The 21,526-nt window shown below is 54.0% G+C and overlaps 1 protein-coding gene across 1 annotated transcript in view; it reads right to left on the reverse strand.

Moving 5' to 3' along the window:
- Positions 1-21,242, reverse strand: part of AK8 (adenylate kinase 8) — a 132,515-nt gene extending 111,273 nt beyond the window's left edge. Inside the window, exons 1-5 of the mRNA XM_012744104.3 lie at positions 21,109-21,242; positions 18,184-18,268; positions 11,214-11,263; positions 8,723-8,836; positions 62-130 (exon numbers count right to left, since the gene is read on the reverse strand). Of these exons, the coding sequence (XP_012599558.1) occupies positions 62-130; positions 8,723-8,836; positions 11,214-11,263; positions 18,184-18,268; positions 21,109-21,192 (402 nt within the window). The 5' untranslated portion in view covers positions 21,193-21,242. The remainder of the gene's footprint in view (positions 1-61; positions 131-8,722; positions 8,837-11,213; positions 11,264-18,183; positions 18,269-21,108) is intronic.
- Between the last annotated feature and the right edge of the window lie 284 nt (positions 21,243-21,526).

Consider the following 21,526-nt stretch of genomic DNA (forward strand, 5'->3'; position numbering starts at 1 on the left):
GCCCGCCCCTCGCCCTCCCCTCTGGTTCTGGCGCCAAGACCCCATCTCGCGGGCGTCTTACCCGCTTGATGCAGTCCTCTTCTTCCAGGCGATCCTCGATCAGCCGGACGAGCAGCGCGCTGGGAATCATCTAGGGAAAGACCACATGGAATCAGGGTCCAAACCTGCACCTTGGAGCTTAAAAGGACACTCACTGGCAGGTGTCCCTGACTGACCACCCTGCCTCTGCGAAGCCCGGGCCTGCCGCCTGCCTCACCCCTCCTCCAGCCTCCGCTGCCACACCTGAGGCCTGGAACTTTCTCCCCCTCCAGCACCTCTTTGATGGGCTCCCTGACCAGGTGTCCTCCTCTTCTCCTACGCTCCTGCCAGAAGGCCCTCCTCCCCCAGTGACTCCAGAGTGCCCTCAGAGGCTCAGCCCCAGTGCCACTGCTTGCAGGACAGCCCCGGCCCAGGTTGGGTGCTGCTTCCCATGGCCCATAATCCTGGATGCCAAACTCCATTCTCGCGCTAACCGCATGGCAATCCAATGGCCTGCCTGCGTGTCTGTGTCCCCAGCAAGTTGCAAAGTCCCCTAAGGAAAGGGACTGTGTCTCACTGCCTCTGCACCCCAGTGTGTGGGAGGGAGCCAGCCCACAGGGCCCGTGAGAGGCCATTGTGTACGTCTCCTCCCTAACCCACGATCCAGGACCTCACGCTGGTATTCGAGATGGCCATGGTGCGAGTGTTTACACCACAAAAATGGGCAAATGCTACAAAAATGCCTTTGCCCCAGAAAGCTAGTTGTTACATATCAACCAGCAGACCAAAGCCCCAAAGTAGCGTCAAGGACTTAGGAAGTGCTGCGGACTGATAAACTAATGAAGCTTCAAATTCCTCAATTCACTCAACGAGCAATACTAAGGCTGGCTGGCATTTGCTGAGCACGTACTATGTGCCAGGCACTGGGACCAAGCACTGCATTATTCAGTTTTAATAACGACTCTGGATGATCTGCACTATTTTTACCCCTTTTCCGTAGATGAGGAAGCTGAGGCTCAGAGCGGTTAGGCCCCTTCCCCAGGGTTACACAGCCAGGGAGGAGAGAGGCAGGACTTGCGCACACGCGGGCCTCGCCAGAGCGCCGGCCCAGCCGGGCTTGGGAAGGACAGAGAGTTGCAGGTGGCGATGCCCGTGGGGAGGAAGCTGGAGACAGCCTTCCTTCCGCTTTCTCTCTTCTGAATTCTCTCTCTCTCTGACCAGAATCCACCCCCCAATTTTCACAGCCAAGTCTGATCTGAACCTTCTCACGAAGCCTCCAACAGGGCAGAGCCAACATCCCTGGAAAACCCACACTCGAGTGCTCCCTGGATCTGCGATCACTCAGAGCATGGGCTTCTCCCCAGCGCCCCAAACCTTCTGCCAGGGGAGGCTCCCAGGCCAGCCCCAAACCGCTCTCCCCAGACTGGCCAGCCCGGCCTGCTGGGAAGCGTGGGGAGGGCTCCTGGCTGGTGCTGGCCACAGCGCCAAGGCCCGGGGCCACACAGCTGCGTGGTCGCGGGCACACGAGGCAGGGAAACCCCTCACACTCCTCCAAGCTGGGGGTGCTGCGTGGGACCACACAGGCCCAGGGGGGCGTGTGCCTCTTCCTCATTTCCTACAGGGCCCGTAGGGCTCGTGGTGGCCCAGTGCTGCGGGAGAAAAGCTGTGACCCTTAATTCTAGAGCCCACACTTGCCAGGGTTTAGAGTGACAGCTCCTGCCTCCATAAAGCTGCCATGTCTGCCTGGAGTGCTGTCAGAGCATCTAAAGGGACGGAGAGCTGGGACATCACAGCGCTTCTCCAGCAGGCTGGGTGGAGCCTTCGGGGCCTGCTGGCTTGAAATGGCGCTTTCATGAGCATCCGCGCACAGGGCAGAACCCGTCCACGCTTTGCTTTCACTGTGTCTGGTGGCAAGGGGCTGGGGAGCAGATAGACTTCGGCCACCTCTAATTGTTGAGGCGTGGCATTCCTCTACCCCCAAATAACTTATTATCTGTGCCCAGTGAACCAGCTGGAGTGCCACTAGAACGTGACCAGTTCTAGTGGTCACTAGGAAGGTCAGAGGAGGGGGAGTGAGGGGACCTCAGAGGGAGTGCCACTAGAATGTGACCAGTTCTAGTGGTCAGAGGAAGGATCAGAGGAGGGGGACTGGGGGAACCAACCGGACTGGGAAGCTGGGGTGGGGCCTGGCGGGTTCCTGCACATTCAGGTTCTCCTGGTTCTCAGGGAGGCGGCCTCCTGCCCTGCCTTTTCCTTGAGCTATGTGCACGGTTCAGGTCAGAGCAGGCTGCGCGTGGGCGTGGGAAGGTGGAGATAAAGGGCCTCCACAGGCATTCACGGGGGTGGGGTGGAGGTAGGGGGTGGGGTGGGGGGAGGGGAGGGCGAATGCATGATCCTGACTGGAGGAGGCTAATGCTGGCTTCAGGAGGAGCACGGGGACTCTGAGGGCGAACTGGCCCCGGAGGCCCTGCCAGCCCGCTGCAGTGGTAGACGCGGCCACTCGCGTTCCCGGCGCTGGCTGCACACTGGGGGCCCCGCACAAGTGGCGGTAGTGCTCTGAACCTCTCTCTCCTTGTCTGTGAACTTGGAGGCCAGGAAAACGGGCTTCGGAGAGTTGCTGAGGTGACAGGTGCTGAGCGTGGGATGCGCCTGGCGCCCGCAAGGCTCAGCGGCGCTGTGCAGTCGCTACCCCGTGCTCTTGATGCACCCTGCCGGCTCCTCCCTCGCGGAGGGCCCACGAGGCCGCGGCTCCTCTGGGGGAGCCCCTGGGGCCTGGTCTGCGCCTCCCTCCTGGCAGTGCCTCCCAGGGCCAAAAATCTCCCCTGCTCCGCAGGTACCTCTGACGAAGGACACGGAAGTGGAGATAAATTCTACCCGCTGCGTGCACCGCGGGGGTGGGAGCTCCAGCAGGGCCCTTCTCACTGCGCAGAGGCTCGCCCTCCGCGTGGGAGCTGCCGCCCCACCTCTGCCCAGGGCAGGCGCCTCCTCCTGGCTACCTAACGGCTGCTGCCCTCCAGCCAGCTGACCCTGGGCAAGTCGCGACCTCTTTAGGCCTCACACACCTCACCAGTTGAGATCAGTAACAATATTGCTGTTTTTGCTTTTATTTGTTTTTTCCACATACCCCACTTCCAGTAGCACAGTCGCCCAGAGTTCCTTTGAGGAGTCACCCTCTTGCTCTTCAGCCTGGATGGTTTGGGTGGGGTCAGTCCCACCCTCAGCTCCAGGGGAGGGCCCTGAGTGGTCCAAGCTGAGCAGCATATCCCACCCCTGGCTGCTGTGATTGCTTCAGAGGCTGCCTGTGACCCAACCCCAGCCAGGGAAAGTCAGGCCCAGGACATGAGTACAACCCTACTTTCCACTAGATCAGAAGCTGGGAGAATGTAAAAGCTGGAGCTTCAGCAGCCACTTTGCAGGCATGAGAGGTGTGCAAGAGAATGAAGCCAGCACAGAGGGAAAGAGAGAAACCAGGCTCAGTTCCAGAACGGCTTTTCCAGGGACGTGGAATTGGAAGAAAAAGGCAGAGCAGCCAGCAAGGGAAGGAGGGAGCACTTCTGCTGGGAACCAGACTCATAATGTGCTCGCTTGAAAGTTATGGGGCCACCACGTTGTTATAAAGTGGACAGCAAAAGTCAAGAGTGAAGGCAAGAGGCAGAGAGAGGATGAATGAATGATGCATAGAGAAAAGAGGAGAGCAGAGAGGCAGGAAGGAGGCTAGCCAGCATCCAGTCAGTCCCTGGTTCCAACATCTCGAGATAGCTCTGAGTCCTTATAATACCGTCCCCCAGCACCTCCCATTCTTGCTTAAGCCAGTGGTTTTCAACGCAATCACCCGACAGGATCCTGGCAGGGTTTGTGAGAGCACAGATTGCTGGGCCCCACCCCAGGAGCTATGATTCGGCAGGTCTGGGGTAGAGCTGAGAATTTACATTTCTAACGAGTTTTCAGGGGATGCGGGTGCTACTGTTCCAGGGATCACACCTGGGAATCAGTGGCTTAAGTCAACCCCAAAACTGAAGAAGCCTACCCATTTGGGAGGAGTCGCTGAAGAGGGAGGGTGTCTTTCTGCCAGTGCCCATTTCTTCCCAGGTATTGGGGAGCTTCCCCAGGTTGGTGAGGAGGGGTGGGTAGGAAGCAGCCCTGCCCTCCATTCCACATCACCCCTCCCCTATCTTCCTCTCTCCTCCCATCCCCTTCCATTCATTCTTTCGAGTCCCCTCCCAACCAAGGACAGAGCTGCCTTCCATCCTGAGGACATTCTCCCATTTTCCTGAGATTCATCTCCCCTCCCTGACAACACCCACTCAGGAGGCAGCATTTAAATAGGTATGGGGACATTGGGGGGTGCTAGCTAGGGATGGGGGGGTGCCAGCCAGTCAAAGAACACAGGTTGAAAGGTAGCAGGTCCTGGTGGGGCACAGCGCCACCTGCAGCCTGCGCAGCAGGGGACAGGCTGGTGGCTTTGAGCACAGCTACTCTGGAGTGCCCCCCTGCCGCTCCCCGCCACAGTGCTGTCTCAGTGCCAGCTTTGATGTGTCACATCAGCAGCGGGGGCTTTCAGGGGGCCGCTTCTCTAAGCCCTGCCAAACTGTCTTTGCAGGAATCATGCTTCCCTCCTTCCAGAGCTCTGTGATGCTCTCCCACCCCAGCCCTCCAAAGCTTGGCATCTGGGGGAGAATCAGGGACAAGCTGATGAAGTCCAGTGGGGCTGCTCCTCTGCCTGCCCGGTGGCACCACAGCACCCAGCTGTGTCCTTGCTCCTAAGGGCAGCATTGGCTGTATTTGCTATAGTTTGGACCTTCCTCTCTCCCCCTTCCAGCTCCCAGAGAGGGCTTCAGGGGCTCCCTGGGGTCTGGGGGCAGAATGACCGATCTGCTGACCCGAGTTGCCCCTCCCTGCAAGGATGCACTGCTTGGCTGTTTGGGGGGCAGCTGAGTGTGCGGGTCCCAACACTGGCTCTGCCCTGCGGGGTGTCATTTAATTCCTCCAAGCCTGAGAAATGGCAAGCCTGAGGAGGGGGAGGACATGAGCCTGTGTCTCACGTCCCATCACCAGGCCCCACTCTCAGTGACCCTGATGTCCCTTTGTCACCATGGTGGGTGATACCTGCTCAGAGGTCATGGGCATTTTGAGCTACCGTATGAGCTTCAGGGGCAGGTGGGGAGGGGAACAGTTGAGGTCATCTGTCCCCTCTGGGTGGTTGGCAGAAAGGGCAGTCTGACTTCCTGCAAGGCTGCCCACAGGAGGCTGGCTGCCTGGCCTGGCTCTTGTAGGTAGTGGGTTGGCTCCCTGGGTAGGCCACTGCGGACTGTGGGTCCGAGTGCTATCTTTGTATAAGGTCTGGCCATTGCCCCCAGGGAATCAGCATTCAGTCTCTCAGTGGACTAAAACATCTACAGGTGAAATGAAATGCTGCCTGGGTTTGCTTTAAGATACCCTGGGGCAGGGGCAGTAGGTCAGGGCAGAACATGAAACCAGGCTGCCAAATGTTAGCTGAAGCAGGTAATGGATCCGTGGAGGTTCTCATACTATTCTCACTGCTTCTGAATATCTTTACGATATTTCATAATAAGCAGTTAAAAACAAATAAGCTGTTTCCAATCCCTGGCCAACTCGAATCCCCTGTGTCCTGAGGGGCACCCCTGCCCCTGTGGGTTTGATGACACTTGTCCTGATTCCAGGCTCTCCACGCCTTGGAATGTCAGCATGCCCTGTGGGAAGGCTTTGCTTAGTGGTTATGGCTCCATGAAGCCCCTAAATCGTGCAGCCTGCTCCCCCTTCCCAGCCGAGAGCCAGTACCCAAGACTTAGTAAGTGCTCAGAGTTAATCTAAGTGAATTAGTCCACCAAGACACCATTAACTGGTTGAACAAAATGAAGGCTCCCTGGCCCCGTGTCCCGGCTTGGGTTTGGTTTCGTGGTACGGTCAGTCTCCCTCCCACTGGAAGCTCCCAGGGCACGGAGAAGGAAGTCCTCTTTGGCTTTCTCATGGCACTGCACAACAGCGCTTGGCAAACCATAGGTAATTAGGAAGAATTTCGGGAAAAACTTGGAAATGTCTAAAATGGAGATGTCTTAGTTAATACCAGCAACATAAGAGAATTCCGCTTAGGAGGGCAGAGCCGAGATTAGCAGGAGAAAATAAGGTATTTTTGAAGGTATTACTGCTACTTGCAAAAGCAGCCATAACAACTCCAAATGAGCAGACAATTTAAAGGGGACATTTGATAAGAGGCCGGGCCTGGCCTGGCAGGCAGCCTCGCCCTGACGCGCCCGCTCTGCTCTTCAGAGCTTTTTACTCCTCCATGAGGCCTGACGTCCTTGGCTGTCGTCTTCCCTCCCCCCGTATTTCTGGACCAAGGAACCCCAACAAGACACCCTTGAAAGCACTTCGATGTGGTCTGAAATGTGTTGGTAATTAGCGTAATGAAACCCGGGAGGAATTTCCTTAAACTCCCTCCACTCTGTTGAATTTGATGAGCCTAATAAAAGCATCTTCATCCTAGAAATAAGCCTGCCTCTCCCCTGAAAGCTGATCTTCTGCAGAAAGTGAAATGACCACTTTATCTCTAAAACCACATTCCTACCCGCAAAGGCTGGTGTCCCCCTGAGGCTGTAGCCGCACGCTCTGACTCCCCTGGGGGTGGCTGGCCCTGCTGCGTGAGGCCCTCCTTCTCTACCGAGTTGTTGTCACCGGCAAACCTGGTGCTGGACCGTGCCCACGTCGTGCCCCTCATTTCTGAGAGCTGCCCTACCCCACCCAGGGGCCCTCACGGCCACGTCTGAGCTCCACGGCTTTGCCAAGCCCTCTCTGCACACCCCTCGCCAGAGCTGACCGTGCCTGGGACACGTAACCAGCTCACCCCGCAGACCCCCTTGCCTGAGAACGTGGCCTTGAAGCTGCCTTTGTGAGTGGTTTGAACTGAGGACACAGGAGGCAGGAGTGGAGTGGCCGGGAACATGGCCGAGAAAGGCAGAAGAGAGGAGGAGGAAACTGCAGGGAGAATGGAGATGAGAGATGAAGTGCCTCAAAGAGGTGGAGAGAGGTTGAGGCCCCGATTCCCGGCTGCTGAGCCGAGGAGCTGGCCACCGCCTCCACCCAGGTCCCAGGAGTGCCTGTGTCCCCCTTCAGGTCCTCTTTCTTCACTGGGCAGCCCAGTGGATCCCTGCTCCTTGACACCAAGGGCTGGCCACAAGAGTTGTCCTGCTAGCCACCATTCACTGGCGGCCCACGAGGCCTGGAAACTCACTTCTGAATACTGGGAGGAAGAGCAGCCACGTGACCATGTGGTAAAGACCTTACCCACTGAATGAGGACGGGGACAGGATGTAACCAGCTTTCAGCTGCAGCCCCTGCAGAGCCTGGTGGGAGACCCCGAGTTCTCACACGCTTGGTGGTCAGGCCACGGGCAGACCTGGATTAGCCATTACACAAAATAAGCCCTTGCTTAGGGCACCGGGAAAGGGGGCACCAGTGTTCCCCCCTCCACCCTGGCAGATCATGGCTTAACTCTTTCACTGCCACACTCAACTTTTGTCCAATTTTTGGTAGTTGTGTTTATCTGCTGTGCTCGACTTTAATCTGCATTATTGAAAAAAATTTCTTTGCCATGGTGAGTGACTGAAGTTTATTCCGCTTGAAGGTGCTGTCACATCCATTTCTGTCTCATGGGGTGACAGTAGACACAGCTGGCTGGGTCTGGCTGGTGTTTAACTCATCAGCTGGCGTGCAAACAAGGGCCTCGTGCCCGGGGTTTGAAGCAGTGGAAGGGCGAGGGGGCCTAGGCCAACAGGCCTCGGCCCTGCCTGGCAGCCTCGCGCTCATGACGTATATAGGCACCTTTAGTGTTGCTCACAAGGTCCTTACGTTCCCTGCTGCCCCACCTCACAAACAAGAGAAAGCCTGTGTCTTAGGAACACCTGAAAGAGCACATCCCTGCTTATCTCCAAAGGGAATTTTGTTCTTTACTTTTATTTTTTAGAGACAGGGTGTCACTCTTGTCACCCAGGTTGGAGTGCAGTGGCATCACCATAGCTCACCGCAGCCTGGAACTCCTGGGCTCAAGTGATCCTCTTGCCTCAGCCTCCTGAGTAGCTGAGACCACAGGCGCCCCTCATAGCATCCAGCCAGAGGGAATTTTGATTTGAGTTTCTCTTTCTATTACAGAAAAACAATGGGTCAAGCCCTATATTTCCCTTTAAAAGACATTTTTCAAATATAGAGCTGGTGGGATTTTAGAAACAGAACCTCCAGTCCTCCTGGGATGCTCCCCCATAGCCATGGGACAGAGGGGCAGAGGGCAGGCACTGTGCCACAGGGTGCTGGGCAGCAGAAGGAAGGTACAGCACACAGGGACAGCTGGATGGCTGCCCTTCCAACTCCCAGCCCCGCTCGGCTCACACACCCTGGCGCAGGCCAACGGCAGAAAAGGAGCAAGCCAGGACCATTCCATTCAGACAAAACAGCTTCCCTGGCTCTATTAACGACCCTTTCCCACAATGGAGACCTCGGCTGGCTCAGTACCCACTGGGTACCACTCGGGCCCTAGCTAAGAGTCCTCTCCTTCCTGCCACCACATGCCACCGGTGTGTCCCTTGAACCCCCGGCATTCTCTTTCACTTAACCAAAAAGGAAATGGGACCCCGCCCAGCAAAGGCAGGGAGCACTGTCCTCTGGCCCCACCCCGCCCCAGATCCAGTCCTACCTTGGTTCTCAGATACTGCCTCTTCATCTCAGGGTTCATGAATTGCAGTTCTCTTCCTATCAAGTTCTGCATGCTGAGGAGATTGCTGTTAAGGTGTTTGCAAAGCCACATTGCCTGAGGAAGGGAAAGAGGAAAAGGAAATTTTAAGCAAAAACAATTAATACAAGAATAGTTTCATGAAAACGTCCAGGTTCTTCCCTAGTCTAGGAAAGGTTGGCCAGGGGAAGCACAGTCATTTCTGGCCGGAGGAAAGCCACCGGCAGACAAACCCACAAGGCACATCCCAGCCTAGGGATCCTGCTCGCTCTCTTTCCTTCGGCCAGCACGGATCTAGATGGAGCTGCAAGGCACACAGTGGCTACACTTCGAGCTGCCCTTGACACACCTTTTCAAGCTCTGTGGACTATGAGGTTTTAACTCAAGGGAGGTTTAGAACAGGAACTGTGGGGACAGGACCTAAATATGGGTCGCAACCCATGGTCAACATTCACTGTTTCTTTAAGATCAGGAGATGACATATTCCGGGCAACTGAATGTTCAGTTCATTGTAGTCTTCAAGGGAGGAATATGTTTTAAGGAATAACAATGAAATAAAATATTCTTAACACCAAAATTATGCTGACGACCATTTCAGCATTAGGAAGGCCCTTCCAGGTCCCCCTGGGTTGGCGTGACCCTTCATTCTTTCTGTTCCTGCTGCTAGAAACAATCAGTGACCGTATCAGGAAGAAGCCCTGTAGAGCTCTCTATTTGGATTTTACTATATATCATCTTAGATTTGGGTGTCTCCACAGGGCACTCAGGGGCAGGGACAGCACATTCACCAAAACTCCTGCAGCTGAAACACCAGCCGACAGCTGTGAGCCCCTTATCAGGGAAGACAAACTCAGTCGCCCTGGCCACACTGGGACTTGGCAAAAGCAGGTCTCGGGACTTGGAATCTGCTCTGCCCAGCAAATTCCTACCAGTGACCAGAGAAGAGCTAGGACTGGAAACAGAGCACAGGTGGCCCCAGAAAGTCAAATGCCAAAGACAAAAGTCCTTCACCAAAGGGAGGACCTCACACTGAGCCACCAGACTCTTCCCGAAAACCTACTTTAACAAGCACGTTTGTCTAAATGCAGACTCCGTCATCCTCATTCCCGATGTCAGAATCACCGGGGCAGCGTATTTCAACTGCTAGTTGCCTGGGCACTGTCGCGGGAGATTCTGATGAGGTCAGTGTGGGGGGCAGCCCAGGAGCAGGCATTTTTCAAAGCACCCTGGTAATGCTGACACCGGGCAGGTCTGGGAGACCCTGGCTTCTGCCAGCGAAACAGTGGGAGCGGCTGGAGTCAGAGGGGTAGACTGCAGAAAGGGGTGGAAGCTGACAGCCCGACACTGAAGACTCAGGTAGGAAACTACAGAGAGACAGACAGATGGATGGATAGACGACAGGTAAGTAGGACAGCTAGTCTAACTCCAAAAGCAGAGCAGATGCAGGTGAGTTGGTGTAAGGATCAGCCATCTTAACCCCTGTCTGGAAGAAAGCCAGGTGCCAGTACCAGCCCCCTCACACCGCCTGTGACGAGTGGCCACAGCGATTACTTAGTCATGGAGGATGGGTTCACTGACGCTCACTAACCAGGCTTTCAAAAGGCAGAAAGGCTCTCATCTCAGGTGACATAAATTTTAACATGTTTTTGGCACTTGGAAAACGGACCTTAGAGATTGAAGCCACGGATGGCATGAAGGTCACCAGCTCTGGGAGGGAGCGAGGAACAGGGTGAGCAGGCCTCGTGCGTATCACAGTAACAAAACAATTAATTCATTAATTAATAATAATTTACAATTTTTAAAAATTAACAAAGTGAAGAAAAAGGGTGTGTGAGGTGGGCTCAGGTATTTGCTGTACGTTTAAAGTTGTATTTTTTATGCCGAAATAAAATAAATAAATAAATAAAGTCGTATTTTCTTTAAAATGGAAAGAGAACAAACAAAGCAAATATGGCAGAATGTCAATTCTGGGAGTTGGGTACGTGAATATGATACAGTTTCTGTGCTCTTCTATTTGAATTATGAAATATTTGAAATATTTCATAATTAAAATTTTGAGAGAGAGTTTTAGCAAAGTCTATGACACGTACGTGCTTGTTTGACCCAGCACTTCCACCTCTAGAAATTTATCCCATGGATAAAACTAGGTAAGGTGCAAAGAGAGTGTACATGTAGGAATGAAAAAACCCAGGAAGGGTTTTTATTTTAGCAAAGATGCTAAGGTAATGCTTATCTCTGGATAGTTGGGGAATTACATTTTTGTTTTTCTGTATTTTCTAGGTTTTCTACTATGAACTTACAACTACCTTTTGTGATAAGAAAATAAGAAGGAGAAGAAGAAAAAGAAGAAGAAAAGCTCGGTTATGCTGCAAATTCACTGAGGTGCAGTCTTATTCTAGCTCTGGAGGATAAATGAGATATTACAGTATTACAACACTTAATATGATGCACTTACTATAGTTGTTTTCCCCGAGGCAGGTGGACCTAATATTATAATCTTCGGCACTGTGGAATAAAAAGATTTGAATGTCACCACTCAGCATGACAAAGCAGCCTCCCACGTCTGTGGTATTCTGGGCATACTTATTTCCTCCCCAGATTTCATTTTCAGCCAGTGACACGGCCATTCTTAACGCAGCGGCTCAGAGATGCTCTTGCCATAGAATAGATTCTGTGTTTAGAGAGGTAAGCGATCACTGAGATGGTTTATTCTTCTATCTCCAAGGGGACATGGACACAGTAACTTGTTTGCCAAACTAATAAATAACAAGAACAATTGGGATTTCAAGCACCGTAAAGCATTTTAAACAGGGACTTTGTTTCAGGGATGCTTTCTCAAATAAAGCAGTATTTTATGTAAATCGACCTTTGAAGCTCTTTTTATGTTTATGCCTTTTTATTTAGCAAATTGTATTCCCCATCTTTTACAGAGGAAAATAATGGGGAAAGCCTGGAGTGTATGGGCCAAATTTATAAAACCCAAGAAAGGAAAGTCTTTGTTTTCAAATATGGATATTTCTACGCAAATGGAAAAAACTGGCAGCGTATCGTCTCAGCTCTGGAATATTCTTGGCCCCGCATAATTCCTAAAGGAGCTGCCAGACTATTGGGCAGACGCAGGGAAATGGAACAGGGGCGACCACCATGGGGAGAAGGCGCTGAAAGGCACTCGCACTTGGGCCAAAACAAAGGTAACAGGCGGGGCGTCTGGACAGATGAAGCCACGCTGACTGCCCGCCCAACGCCACCTCGATTGTGCTACTTCTGTGCTACTTGGGGGGAGCAAGTAACCTCAGCCTGGCCCCCGACCCACAGGGATGGATGAACGGATGTTTGCTCCAATTCGAGTGGCCTCTAACATCTTTATGCAGAGTCCACCACGGCCAGGCCACCAGGAGGAAATCTAGTTCATGCAGATGGGCGGGGGTGGGGCGTTACCTTCTAGTTTGGGGCTGGACACAGAGAAGGAATCAGCGTCTGTTTTATTTAATGATCAGCACATCTACACCCAGCTAGGCTGCTTGGTTTTAAATAGATCTTTGCCCAAATTCACAGCACCTTCTCATTTTCAAGGAAAATGTGGAGGAAGAGTTCAAGATAATTCACTGATTCACTGCACAAATCCCCACGCGGGGCTGGATGCTGCCGAGGAGAGCAGGATGGGCCACAGTTCCCGGTGACACACTAGCGAGGTAGCCATACTGGACGACAATTGAAAGGGAGGTGGCCTCCTATTAGCCCCGGTCTCTGGCAAGGGAACTGCCACCTCCTCAGGGACATGAAGGGTTGGATACATGTGGCTTTCTGCTGCTGCTTTGGTTTTACATGTTCCTGATTGCTTTAGAATGAATGCCCTGTTGTTTTCTACGTTTCTATACATTTATAAATCTGGCCCAGCAGCCCCCTGACATGTGAGACATAGGTAACTCGCAACTGTTAGTGGCGATGTGAACCACGGGGCGCCAGAGGTGGGCAGGCCCTGGGTAAGAGCACCAGGTGTACCTCTTCCAGCCTGGGTGGCTGCCAGGGAAACACTGGGGTGCTCCAGCTTAGCAAACCATTGTGACACTTTTCTCTCCAAGTCAGGCTTGTGCTGGGTGTCACCTGCCCACCACAGTACAGTGGACACAGCTCCCGGTCTACTTTCGCCCAAAGGTCTCTGTATCCCTTTAAGTTCCCTTGGACTGTAAGGGGCATGGCCTCTGTAGAAGGCTGAGAGATGTGCTGGTCATCCAAGCAGCCTTTTCCTCCAGAGCTCCGTCTGGCTGGGGCTGCAAAGAATTACCCGGGATCCCACAACAATCCTCTCCTTTAAGAAGCCTTGGACTTCTCTTATTCTTCCTGTGTGTGTTCCTTCCACGTTCCTACCTTGCCACCTGTCATTTCCCCATCAGGAATGTCCTCCTCACCCCCACCCACTCCACACCCACGCTGGGCCCGTACTGTCTCTTCCCTCTCTGAGACCCTCGCTCTCCTCTTCCCCAGAGGCTCATGACCAGTGGCTTGCCATTGCTTGCCTGCCACTCTGGTGAGGTTCATGCCCCTGCTGAGAAGCCAGGGGCACTGCTGTCCCCCACAGAACAGGAAGCTCCCTGAGGACAGGGACAGAGTCTCATCCTCCTTTCCTGTCCCCATGGCAGACAGAATTGCAAGGAGCCACACACACACAGCATGGCCTTCAGCAGCAGCCTACTCGTCTGTCCCCATCTCATTCCTTGGTCACTGAGTATTTATCACCTTTGTCACCACCACTACCCTGCCTCACAAAGGGTCCCCTGCTAGTCAGTGTTCTCGGGCACAAGCCGCAGGACCCAGGTGTGGCTGAGCAGAGAAAAGAAGGACTTTCTGCAAAGAACCAGCGTGGCCCAGGCTCCTGTGCAGGCGGGGAGCCAGGTCCAGGGCTGCCAGCACCGCCCAGGAACCAGGCCCTGCAGGGCCGCCTGGAAGAGTACCTCCCGGACCACAGCCCAGTCTGGGCTCACCTGACCGGTGAAGCTCAGGCCACAGGCCCAGGCCCTGGCATCATGGAAGCTGGGAAGGCATTTTCAGCTACTGGGGTGGGAGCCAGGGCAGGGATTGAGTGGCCTATTCTCTGCTCTGGGCCTTCCAGGGTCCTCCCCTGGGGAGGAGAAGCAGCCACACAGGTGAAAATGCCTCGTAGGACAAGTCTGGAAATGAGGTGACTTTGGGGACACATGATCAGGTGAGAGGATGAAAGAGGACTGGAGCTGGGGTGTCACGGGAGGTCTGGGGGAGGGGCAGCAGAGAGAGTGGTCAGGGCTGAGGGGCTCAGGCCATGAGGTGGAGGACCACAGGGAGAGCATCTGCTTGGCCAAAGTAGCATAAGGGAGCAGCAGGGACCCTGGGTCCGCTCCCACGCCCACTGCCTGCTACGTCTCCAGGGCTCTGACCGCAGGCCCCGCTGAAATCCCTTGGAACATGGGCCAGATTCAACAAGGCTCAGGGCTCGCAGACCCCAGGCAATGTGGCTCGATGAGGGCATTTTGGGAAGGAGTCTCATTCCTGAGTCACGCGTTCATCTTGACAAAGTTACCAGGCTGCAAGGCTGCAGGGGAAACCCTCCCCTTCCAGGTTCCTGTAAGTGGCACCCAAATTGTACACATCTATGGAAATACTTTAAAAGGGGAACATCCACGGCCTTTCTCCCCACCTAATTTCTCGCACACATTTATGTGATTAATTTCAGTTTCTTAAAATCTAACACCTTGAAACTCCAGCCCTGCTCATGAGTAATTATTTATAAACAGTGTCATAAAAGGCTGCTTGACTGCCAAGAGTAATCAACTTCTTCAAACCACTTCAAAGGAAATCAAAAAACCTTTCCATCCACGGATCCTTTTGAGGTTTAACTAGGAGCATGATTTAAAATTCACAAGAAAACCCTTAGGTATTGGAGCTCTAATACACAGCTTTCTTGGACAAACGTTTGATAAAAAACGAAACATACCATTATATACACCATCGCCTGCTTTAATATTGCCCAGGGCTACTGTAAATGCTCACTTTGTACTAAATCTGCTTTTCTCTCAGCAAAGGGGCTGCCAGCCCGTGTGCCGTTCCCTCACGTGCACGCTCACCGGGATGAGTCCGGAGCCTTCTCTCCCTCTACACCCGTCACCGGCCATGTCGCTGTGTGTCATGGTTAACCCTGTGCCCAGTGAGAGCAAGGGCTGAGGTCCTGGCTCCAGTTGAGGCTACTGGGTGGCTGGAAGGAGGCACAACAATCCGACACAGCAGCCCAGGGGAAGAGCCGCCCTTCGGATGCCATGGCACCTCCCCGAGCCTCCTGCACTCTTCTAGAATGTATGAGGATTAGGCTTCTCCCCACCCCTAGAAAAGTCACAAAAGCAAGGTGGTCTCCCTGCCTCCCTTCCTCATTTTTGCTTTATGTGTCTGTGAAGCCTTGTGCAAGGGGAGGGAAACCCACAAATGTCCCACTCTTCTTTTCATGTAAGCAGCTGGGACTTAAGCCAAAGGATAAACATGTTCCAACATCCATAAAAGCTGCCAGCCCAAGGCCTGCCAGTGAGGGTGGAGGGCATGGGGAATGGGGTTACTGGGATCCAGTGACTCTACTCCCTGACAGCGTCTGGGCCCAAAACCTTGACTCTGGCTACTCAGGAGGACAGACAGGGGGCCAGCCCTCAGCTAGCAAGTAAATGAGGCAGGTCTGGATTCTCTGGCCCTGCATGAGAGCAGTGGAGCAGGGGTGACGTGGAGAAAGGAGTGAAGGTCCCGGGGAGAGCCATGCGTGAAAGCCTTTGGAAAGCCTGAGTCCCATGAGCAAATGGAAAGGGGGCACTAGACAGGCGGGAGGAGGTGACCAAGGGAGGAAGGCGGCAGCGGAGGTGGCTGTCCAGCAGTGTCAGCTGCACTGCATCCAAACCAGACAGAGATGATGCTTCCACTTAAAATCCTGATGAAGGGCATAGTCTGACACTGAAAACTAAATTTGTACACGGATGCAAGATCAAAATGTAAAGAGAAGATAGAATCTGCCTCAAATTTCAGGCTCTTGAATTTCCAGGCTGGGGGACTAGCTAAGCCTTGAGGTTACTAGTTTAAGAGCACAGAACATGTCGCGTACACAGGATTTTCAAACCAATGGTAGAAAGTGCCAGTGCAGCCCCAATCTCCCAGTGTTCAAATGGTTATATTATTATAAAGCACTATTTTTAATTTAGAAAAATCTCATTAAACTTTTCACAAGTGGAAATTCAACCTCTCATCCCCGAAAGCCCCCCACCTGCGGCGGCATCAGGACCTGCCATTCCCTGGGCCACCGCTGGCCAGGCCAGAGCTTCACAGCCTCTCCCCCACTGGACCAGACACACCCATCTTACAAATGAGGAAACTGAGGCCAAGAGAGAGCAATGCTCTCTCACTATCTCTTTACGTTTGAAAGGGGGAATGAACCAATGATCAATGAACTGAAGGGTCCCTGACACGGAAGGATCCCTGTCAGCGGGTGGCAGGATGGGCACAGGGCACTGCACAGCAGCTGCTTCTGCACGCTCTTGGTTGACTTTGCCTTCGCTTTTACTTCATACTCTACTTTTACTTTAGCTTTTTTACTTTCCTTTTGTTTTACTTTCACTGTGTGCTTACTTTCCCTTTGCTTTCCATTACTTCTTTGGTGGTGGCAGCATCAGAGAGGCGGGCACGGGCACAGATGCTGCCTGGCAACACCCGGGCTCAGCTTCAGGGTGGGAGCAGGGGGGATGCAGAAACTTCTTCCTCCAGCACACGGAGCCCAAGTCAGTGAAGCCTGGGGGACAGCTGGGTCTGCAGCAGTAAGGAGCCGCCAGGAGGGAAGGGGGGCTTAACCCCACCCTGCAGAGCAGGTCAATCTGGAGGAGGCACCATGTCGTCCTGCTCCACGTAATAAACAGCCACGCAGAGAAAGGAGGCATCTGAGAAGAGTCACTGCAGGGCCAGGTAAATTCTATCAGGACAGGGGAGGGGGTGCTGGGGAGGAGCAAGTTCACAGCTCAGGAAGGTGGTTCTCCTTGCCCACTCTGGCGCTGCTCTGCCTGCACCTGGGGCACATGGGCTCTCAGTCAAGTCAGCTGAACGTGGGGATGCCCAGAGAATCACCCGCTTGTGCCTAACTAGAGGATCAGAAAAGGGCCTCTTTGCTGGGGCTGTCTTTGAACCTGCCTGCTTAGGCCCATGAAATGGCACCAGGATTCAAGAAGCCCCTCACTCTGTTTCCCACAGCCAAGCCTGGGACCGCATCAGGACCTGTGTGTCTGGCACGTGGAAAAGGCCAGTGTGCCTGGAGCATCTGCAGGCTTGGCGCCTCCTCTCTCTAACATTTTTTTTTTTTTTTTTGAGACTGAGTCTCGCTTTGTTGCCCAGCCTACAGTGAGTGCTGTGGCGTCAGCCTAGCTCACAGCAACCTCAAACTCCTGGGCTCAAGCAATCCTACTGCCTCGGCCTCCTGAGTAGCTGGGACTACAGGCATGCGCCACCATGCCCTGCTAATTTTTTCTATATATATTAGTTGGCCAATTAATTTCTTTCTATTTATAGTAGAGACGGGGGTCTTGCTCTGACTCAGGCTGGTATCGAACTCCTGACCTTGAGCGATCCACCTGCCTTGGCCTCCCAAACTGCTAGGATTACAGGTGTGAGCCACCGTGCCTGGCCTCTAACATTTTTTAAAAAGCTACTCAGTGTCATTTCTTACCTTGGGCCTTCTGAACCCCACTGCAGGGTATTTCAGGCCTCTGTCCTTAGCTGCACCATGTGCTAATTCCATTAGTGTTCTGGTGGCTCCTTCAAAGTGGGTAGCGCTTCAATCAAACAAACATAACTCCAAGACACCAGTTCCTCCTGCCCGCTCACACAGGACAGAGCTCACTTGGCAGACTGTGGAACCGAGGCAGGGCCCCTCCTCGAGTGAGTGCTTTCCCCCTCCCCGGTTGTGCGCTCTGGCCTTGGGTCTGGCTGACCTGCACTAGTCGACTGCAAAGGTTTGGGGAGCTCTGAAACTCATTAACGGCGCCGATAATGAGACCACCGGAAAAGCCCAAGCGCTTGGCTGTCTAGGCGGACCAGAAACCAGATTTACACCTGACAAGTGGAGTGATCAGAGAGCTTAAACCCAACAGGCAACATCAGTTAGGGCAGGCGAAAGCATTAATAATTTATTCCACGGGCCATTCCGAGGTTTTCATTTTAATAACTTGGCAAGAGAATTTTTATTAGTTGTGCTCCAAAAGAAATTAAGGGATTTTTCAATTAACTACCGCTGCAAGTTGTCAAAACCCCTCCCCACCCTGTTCTGGCCTCCGTCAGGCACAGGTGAGACAGAGTGGTTTCTCAGCTGTGCCCAGGGCAGCAGGGTCTCCTGAGGAAGAGGAGGAGAAAGACGGAGAGGACGCGCACCAAGTGCTCACCATTATCGTTATTGCGATTCAAGTGCTTGATCATGAAGGAGACGGGGTCCTCGGGCTGGTGGATCAGGAGTTGCTCCAGCATGGTCTGTGGGCACAGGGCAGACAATGAGGTAGTCAGCAGGAGAACCCTGGTTGCCATGGATACCAGCTAAGGGGCCTGCTCTCTCTCTGTGCCCCACCAAGCATGCCTTCAACCTGGGACCCAGCCCCTGCCCCCGCTGGCATCTGCTTGGGTCCCCACGAGCAGAGGCGTGAGAGGGGCTGTGTGGGTGCTGCTGGGGAGGCAGCACCTCGAAGGGGGCAGAGCTGGGGGGCCCTCTCCCCTGGGTCCCTCCGTGCTTCCCCTACAAAGTCTTCCCGCAGTTCTTCTCACGCACTGTCCTTCCCCCTCAGGGCCTCAGGGAATGCTGTTTCTGCAGCTCAGGATGCCTCGTCCTCATGCTTGTCCTGGCTAACCTCTCAGGCCTCAGACACTAGGAGCACATGCACCAGGTACATCTGTTGGATATTCCTGCACCTGCCCCATGTCCCTGTTCCTTGCCTCACCTTGTCCCTGCCCATCCAGCCACCAGCCCCCAGCAAGCTATGGGTTCTGTGGGCCTCACTGTCTTCCTGCACACTCTGGCACCCCAGTGCCTGGCATAGTAACAGCAGATGCCCAGTGCAGATGTCTGCTGGGGGACACGGCCATTACTATTACCTGCGTCCCTCTAGAATGGGACAGAATATTTACCCGTCAGATATCTAAATAGTCCTGGGATATCCTGGCCATCTAATCCAACTGAGCAAACATATCAAGGGAAGCTGCTTTTAGGGCTGCAGAACAAATGGCACGGAAATGAACTGTGCAGCTGGCAGGAGCTGGGCTGCTGTCATAAGGGGCATCCTTCCGCCCTAGGGATGAGCAGGGAGGGGCTTTCCCCCTCTGGGGCAAGACAGAGTGTGGGGCACTAAAAAGAGCACTGAACTGGGAGACATCCTGGTTCTAGTCCCGGCTATATCTCGCCAGCAAGTTCCTTCCCTTCTCTGGGCCTCAGCTTCCCCACATGTTCAGTGGCACAGTTGGACAAAATTCATGTTTGTATATTGCCGATGCAATTGTGTGACATGATTCTAGACGGTTTACACGTGAATATTTTTCATTTCGTTTTTAAGTAGTTGCATATTTAATGTGTACTGGAAAAACTGCATCAGATGTATAATTTCGAGGATATTTCTTAGGATGGAGCAAAAGAAGTTACTTAATTTTTTAAAAAGTGCGTTGATTTCAAGAAATGATTGAGTTGAAATGAAAATGTGGCCATGGTTATGTGAATCTATACATGTGATAAAATTTCATAGAACTGTAGATACAACAAACAAATGAGTGCAGGGAAAAATGGACAAAATCTAAATAAGGCCTGATGTCCAGGCAGCCATATTGTGCCAGTGTCGCCTCCGGGCTTTAACCATGCACTATAGTTATGTTAGAGGTGGTCACTGAGGAAGCCTGGAGGAAGGGCAGACCAGAAACCTATACTATTTTTTAACTTCCTATAAGTTTAAAATCATTTTAAAATAAGAAGTAGGCTGGGCATAGTGGCTCATGCCTTTAATCCCAGCACTTTGGGAGGGTGTGATGGGAGGATCTCTTGAGCCCAGGAGTTTCAGGCTACAGTGCGCTATGGTGGTGCCACTGCACTCCAGCCTGGGCAACAGAGCAAGACCCTGTCTCTAAATAAATAAAATAAAAACTATAAAAAATGGAGAAGGTCAAAACCAAGGAGGGAAGACACACATGACTAAGGACTGGAATACTGGACTAAAAGCTTTGTTGGGCAGTTCCTCTGACAATTGCTGTTGAAGACACTCCAGGTTCTCTAGAGCAGACCATGGGGCCCCAGGAGCTCCACCGTCCTACCCACCACCTGCCAACTTCTACAATACCTAGCTATTTTATTTGTGATTGGACAGTCAAGCAGTTTTAGGAATCTCTCCCTCTGTCAGTTAACACTTTCCAAAGGAAGCATATGTTTGCTTGAGAGATGGACTCAGCTCCCTAGTGTGCAGGTCGGAGGTCACACGACCACAGGCATAAACATGGCTGTGCCTCTGCGGATGGGGTGTACCCCCAGAAGCAGACACATGTTCTGGAAACTGAGCTCCAGTTTCCCTTTGGCCCTCGAAACCTTTGAGTGGCTGAGAGCTCTTCCAGTCCAGCTCCTAAAAGCCTTTATTTCCTCCACTGGCTGCAGAAGGAAAACAGGGGCACAGGCTGGGGGTGGGGGTGGGACCTAGGGCTTTGCGGTCACACGGTGAGGTGGGGGCCTGTCAGGCCTGGAACCCAGGATGAGCGCTTCGGAGTTGTCGGGCACCTGGCCCTGAGAAGGGGTCAGGATGGGCAATGCTGCTGTTCCTGGAGGTGGCCACCTCAGAGGATGGGGATGCCTCCTTTAACTCGGACACCTCCAGCTCCCGAACTTGTACTGAGAGGCTGCCCCATACAATTCGACAGACTGGGAACTGCCAGCGCGGAAGAGCGCCCTGAAGGCCACCTCTTGCAACCCAGCATTTTCCAGAGGGAGAAACTGAGAAAAGGCAGGGCCTTGTTACAGACCAGAAGGCCACCTGGCGGCAGAGCCAGGACCACATCCTGGCCCGAGTGGCTGTCAGGGTGTGCGGGCGACCGTTCCGTGGCCTGCTCCCCTTCCTCCCACCAGGCTCCGCCCGGGGCAAACCGGGCAGGGCCGGGGAGGGGGGTCTTCAGCCCGAGGGCGCCCGAGGGGTCACAGCGACACAAAGAATGGGGCACCCCCGAGGTGGGCTGCCTCGTGAGCGAGCAACTCGGCCCCCCGGCTGCAGGTCTCGTCGCGCCCCCGACATCGCGATAGAGGCTCCCCCGCCGCCGCCGCCTGCGTCGTGACAGGGCAGGGAGACCCGGGTCACCTGCATCAACTCGAAGATGTGGTTCGCCTCCCCGTACTGGGGCATTTCCGCTGGGATGCGGTGCGGGGCCGTGGTCGCATCCATGTTGCCGCTGCGGCGCGCCGCTCCCTAGTAACCGCGTCGCTAGGGCCGCCGCGCCGCCTGCGTCATCACCGCGCGCCGCCCCGGCAGGCCCCGCCCACAGACCTCGGCCCGGGCCCCGGGTTCCCGCGCGCTCCCCAGCCCCGCCGCCCTCGGCAACTAGCTCGGCAACCTGGACTAGTCCTTTCCCCTCCCCCGGCCTCTCCCCGTCGTCCGCGCATCTTAACGGGCGACGCCCACAGGTCGCTTCCACCTGCGCCTTCTAGGGTCAGGGCTGCCCCGGGCCGGGCTCCCCCAGCGCGGAGACCCCGCAACACCGCGAGGGGCCGAGCGGGGC

This window comes from Microcebus murinus, chromosome 12, assembly GCF_040939455.1.
Source record: "Microcebus murinus isolate Inina chromosome 12, M.murinus_Inina_mat1.0, whole genome shotgun sequence".
NCBI classification, from domain to species: Eukaryota; Metazoa; Chordata; class Mammalia; order Primates; family Cheirogaleidae; genus Microcebus; species Microcebus murinus.